Source organism: Canis lupus, chromosome 21, assembly GCF_003254725.2.
Source record: "Canis lupus dingo isolate Sandy chromosome 21, ASM325472v2, whole genome shotgun sequence".
Classification (NCBI taxonomy): Eukaryota; Metazoa; Chordata; class Mammalia; order Carnivora; family Canidae; genus Canis; species Canis lupus.
Genome location: NC_064263.1, coordinates 28,369,751 through 28,375,383, shown reverse-complemented (window position 1 = coordinate 28,375,383; position 5,633 = coordinate 28,369,751). Strand labels below are relative to the sequence as shown.

The window sequence follows — 5,633 nt, the reverse complement described above, 5'->3', positions numbered from 1 at the left end:
GACTCTTCTTTGTCTCCAGAATTCAGTAAAAACATCTCCCCTGTGAAAGGTCCCCTCTCTGCACCTAAAAGTAAAGAGACATCTTTATCATCAGAGGTAGGATATGCAGGGCCAAAGTAGCCTATATAAATAAGCCTTGTAAAAAAAAAATAAAAAGCTAAAACTGAATAAACCTTTTAATATTACTAGTATTACTCCAGCTTGGATTCTAGTCAAATTTAGAATTCCTTACTAATTGAAGCTGGTAAGCATAAGATTTATTTGTCTTGTCAATTCCTCACAGCTTTGTATTTCTTTGTCAAGAATCTGTGAAACTTTCATGCCGGGGCACCTAAAGTCTCAGTTGGTTAAGTGTCCACTGTTGGTATCAGCTCAGGTCGTGACCTTTCTTCTTTGTTTTTTTTTAATGTCTGCAACTTCTTAGCAGAGAATATGGAATCTAGAAGTGTATACATAGACCACATCTTCTTTATCCATTCATCTTGCGATGGACACCGAGGCTCCTTCCACAGTTTGGCTATTGTGGCCTTTGTCTTTCTTAAAGCAAAGTTGATGTCTATATCACACAATTCAAAAAATCCTAGGCACAAAGAAGCAGAAATTTTATCACTGCTTGTATACTTAATAGATAATGGAAATATAAAACTAGAACAGAAAACAAACACTGAACAGAGAAGAGAAAATTTAAAAAGAAGTCCATCTTATTTGCAAATAAAGATACCGGGGTCCATAACGGGGAAGTGATTAACCCAACAACTTACGGAAGTTTTAGAGAAGAGTCAGCCCTTCACATAGGCTATTTTAGTGTGCCTGGAATCTCCATAAATAAATAATTATTCTGTCAACTTGATTTCTTCCTATAGGAAACTAGCCTCACTACTTTGCACCAGAGCATGCAAACTCTCCAGTTTTAATATGGCAGACAATGCTACACATAGCTACATCTCATCTTTTTTCCTGGTTGGTATTCCTGGTTTGCAAGCTTTTCACTGCTGGATTGGCATCCCTGTCTGCCTCCTGTTTGCCCTGGCCCTGCTGGGGAACAGTGTAATCATCATCACCATCAAAATAGAACCCAGCCTCCACCTGCCTGTGTATTTCTTCCTTTGTATGCTGGCAGTGAATGACATGGCTCTTGTCTCTTCCACAGCCCCCAAGATGCTGGGTATCTTCTGGTTGGATGCTCACAAGTTTGACTTTAGTATCTGTCTAGCACAAATGTATTTTATCCACACATTCTGCATAATTGAGTCAGCCCTCTTGGTTGCCATGGCCTTCGACCGGTATGTAGCTATTTGTATCCCACTGCGTTATACAACCATCTTGACAACACCAATGGTCACTAAAATGGGTCTAGCTGGTGTGATCCGAGCTACCTTTATGGTTTTGCCCTGTCCTCTTCTTATTAAAAGGCTACCGTATTACACTAAATATGTTATCAATCATGCCTACTGTGAGCACATGGCTGTGGTGAAGTTGGCCAGTGCCAACACCCTCATTAACAGAGCATATGGAATCTCTGTGGCCCTTTCAGTGATGGTGTTGGACCTACGGCTCATCGCCACATCCTATATCAAGATCCTTCAGGCAGTCTTCCGGCTATCTTCTCAGAATGCCCGCTCTAAAGCTCTGGGCACCTGTGCTGCCCATGTCTGCACTCTACTTGGATTCTACACACCTGCACTATTTAGTTTCCTAACTCACCGTATTGGCAAGAAGGTACCTTCAAGCATTCATATAATCTTTGCAAGTTTGTATCTTTTGGTGCCTCCCACAGTCAATCCCCTGGTGTATGGTGTCAAGACCAAACAGATTCGTGACCGTGTGGTCAGTCTCTTCCTCTCAAACAAGATTATTTCTGGAAACTAAAATATGATGTAAATATAAACCCGTATTGGCAGATTCTGTTTTATGAAATCATGGTACATTAACAATAGTTGCAACTTTGTCCCCAACATACAATTTCTCAATTCAGTTTTATTTCTCAGCAGGGATATTTGATGTTGTACATTTTTCTCTCTTTTTTCATTTTTTAATATTTCCCTTTCTTTCTCTTGGAAATAAGCTTCATGGGAAGCGTTCAATAAATACTTGCAATAAATGTTATTGATTATTGACATTATTTTGTATTCTATATTTATGAATAATATTTCATGATATTCACAAATGTGAAATAACTAGGTTAATTTTTGTAATAATTTAAAAGTTCTCAGTATATTGGACAATGTAATTTATGAAAACAAATTTTTTTTTCCAATTCACACTCTTACATGTACTGATTAAAATTCTTCAGTAAAAGTCGTCATTTTCAAGTTTCAGTTATAACAGTTGTAATAATGGCTTAACAGTCACATAATGATCATTGTGGGTTTGGCTGTTTACTAAGCCTTTTACATTTATTTACTCCTTTAGTCCACAAAACTATACTGTGATGTGGGTAGTATTATTATTCTCCTCGTACCAAGTAGGAAACTGAGGCACAAAAAGGTTTAGTAAATTGCATAAAGGTAACTCCCCTAGCACAAGGCAATGTAATATTGAACCCAGGGACTCTGGTTTTCAAAATACATGCTCTGTATTATGCAATATTGCCCACTAATATGCTTATACTTACTTGCCTTATAAATTTGGAAGCTTATTCCTCTAAAACTTTTAATTTTTTATCCTCCTACATCTCCTCTTCTTTTCTATATTGTGATAGATATTTCTTAAGTTTCTTTAAAATCCCTTATAAGTGATAAATCTACTGCAATATCTTGACAACACCCCAAGCAAGAATTGCTTCTACTTTACTAGAAAACTGTCCAATCAGTACGGCCTGATAACACTATTACTATACAATCATTATATGGTTTCAGTCATATGGGGAATATAAAAAAATAGTGAAAGGGATTATAGGGGAAAGGAGAGAAAATGAGTGGGAAAACTCAAAGAGGGTGACAAAACATGACAGACTCCTAACTCCGGGAAACAAACAAGTGGTAGTGGAGGGGGAGGTGGGCAGGGAGATGAGGTGACTAGGTGATGGGCACTGAGGGGGGCATTTGATGGGATGAACATTGAGTGTTATATGTTGGTAAATCGAACTCCAATACAAATATACATATAAAAATTAAAAATTAAAAAATATATATATATAGTTTCAAAACTTAATGAAAACTCTAAGATTCTGAAAATACTATTTACCCATATGCCATTCCCCTCTCCTTTTTCCTTTTTAAAAAATTTATTTCTTCCCTCTTTTCCTTCAGTATCAATTTGTTTTGATCACATTCATTCAGTGCTGAAATTGAAAATGTTTCACTTCTAAGTTTAATGTTACTATGCATGGAACATAGAAGAAACTACATCGGACATATCTATAGAATGCTCTGTTCAAATGCTCTTTTACTTTAGATCATCATGGGATGTAGTGTTCATTGAATCAGAAATTGTTGGGTTTTGACCAACATTGGTATATTCTTTGTGGACTATTCATAAACATTTGTTTGTTCTCAAATGAATTAGTTCCTCAAAACTTTACATTTTTAGATGTTTCATCTACAGCCATATTCTTGTTTGTCAAACTCAAGTTTAAATACTGTTTCCATAACTGATAGCTAAGTGAGTGTTATTTTTAACACTATAAATCCTAACTTCATCATTTGTAAGTGTGGAAAATAGTTTTTAAACTTCATAGTGTTAAAGTAAGAATTCAATGAGACTACGGATGAAACAGTTTCACAATAGTCAACACAATCTTCCAAACACACCAATTCTCACTGCTATGATAGGTATTGAAACTATGAAGGTCGGGATCCCTGGATGGCTCAGCGGTTTGGCGCCTGCCTTCTGCCCAGGGCATGATCCTGGAGACCTGGGATCAAGTCCCTTGTCGGGCTCCCTGCATGGAGCCTGCTTCTCCGTCCCTCTGCCTGTGTCTCTGCCTCTCTCTCTCTCTCTCTGTGTCTCTCATGAATAAATAAATAAAATCTTTAAAAAAAGAAAATATGAAGATCATTATTAAATTTATTTTTTTAAATGTCTACATAGAGCTCCCAACTGAGTATATCTACTAGGAGATCCTATTTCTTTAATTTAGCATGCCCCAAAGTGGACATTCTGCACTTATTCCCCCACCCAAACCATTCTAAAAAATTTCTTCTCTCAGTGAATCACATGCCAAGTCACTGCAATAAGTTACACAAAAACAATTAATGTCATAGAGGATTTATTTTCAAATATAAGGCAAAGATACATGAGAAACTAAGTGGTAAAAAAATATTAAGTAAGTAAAGAGAAAATAAAATTCACCAGCCATCCCAGATAATGTAGACAACAATTAAATATAATATAGTTAAAAACATGTAGATGATGGGTGTTGGGTAGCTCCATTGGTTAAGCATCTGACTCTTGATTTCAGCTCGAGTCTTGATCTCAGGGTCATGAGTTCAAGCCCAACATTGGAGCCCACTTTAAAAATAAATACGTAGATGATTATCAAACAAGAGAAAAACATCAAGTCTGAGAAAATTCTAATTGAAGAATATTGGAGGAGATGCCAAGGAAAGGCTGATTTGAGCATTGAAGAGTGATGGTAACATTACCAGGTAATAGGGGGAGGGTTTCCAAGTAGAGGTAACATCTCAACAGAAGTGAATAGACGTAGTAAAAAAAATAAAAATGCCTGCAGAAGACAGTGATGTTATAAAAACAAAAGGAAAAAAAGCTTCAAGGAAAAACATACAATTAAAAAAGCAGTTGGTACATCCAATAAGAGAATATCTGGTGTGTGGCACTATGAAGGTCATTGGTCACCTTGGGAAACAAAGAATAGTACAATGGTCATGGTGAAAAGTCCATACAATCTTTCGTATAGTGGATGACACTGGTTTCAGGTGATAAACCTAGTCCAAACCCTGAACTTATGAATTACACAGCTACACTATATTTTGTACTTATAAAGCCTACCACTGTTCTTAATCAATCACATAGATTATGAATATGTCAAATCCATGGGACAAATCATTGCACACAGATCAAATCCAGCATGCTGCCTCTTTCTGTAAACAAAGTTTTATTGGAGCATCACCATATCCATGAATGTATGTACTGTCTATGGAAGATTTGCCCTCCACTGGCAAATTTGAATAATTAGGACAGAGATCACATGACCAAAAAAGCTTAAATTACTTCCTGTCTGTCCTTCTACCTAAAAAATTGACTGGTACATAATTTAGAACTACTAATTGCATCATAATGTCTTTTTTTTTGTTAAGATTTTATTTATTTATTCATGAGAGACACATACACACACACACACATACACACAGAGGCAGAGACACAGGCAGAGGGAGAAGCAGGCTCCATGCCGGGAGCCCGACGTGGGACTCGATCCTGGGTCTCCAGGATCCGGCCCTGGGCTGAAGGCAGCGCTAAACCGCTGAGCCACCCTGGCTGCCCTCATAATGTCTTATATTCCTGTACTATTATCTTTATTGACCTGCTCTTAAGCTTTAAACCTTTGATCAAAATTTTCTATGAGAATTATAAAATCCACAGAAACATATATGGGAAAACGCTAGAAAAGATAAAGGTCTACTTTATCACTCAGTATTTCCCATATATACACATTTATGTGTGAAATTTATTTT

General features: G+C 36.7%; 1 protein-coding gene across 1 annotated transcript; it reads left to right on the top strand.

The window, feature by feature from the left end:
* The first annotated feature begins 915 nt into the window (after window positions 1-915).
* On the top strand, window positions 916-1,869 carry LOC112667346 (olfactory receptor 52P1-like). Its single transcript, XM_025458929.1, has one exon. It carries the CDS (start codon window positions 916-918, stop codon window positions 1,867-1,869), a length of 954 nt encoding a protein of 317 aa, XP_025314714.1.
* Window positions 1,870-5,633: the final 3,764 nt, after the last annotated feature.

Bases quoted from the DNA above. Each gene is read 5' to 3' on its own strand.
- LOC112667346 (XM_025458929.1), top strand. From the start codon at position 916: ATGGCAGACAATGCTACACATAGCTACATCTCATCTTTTTTCCTGGTT.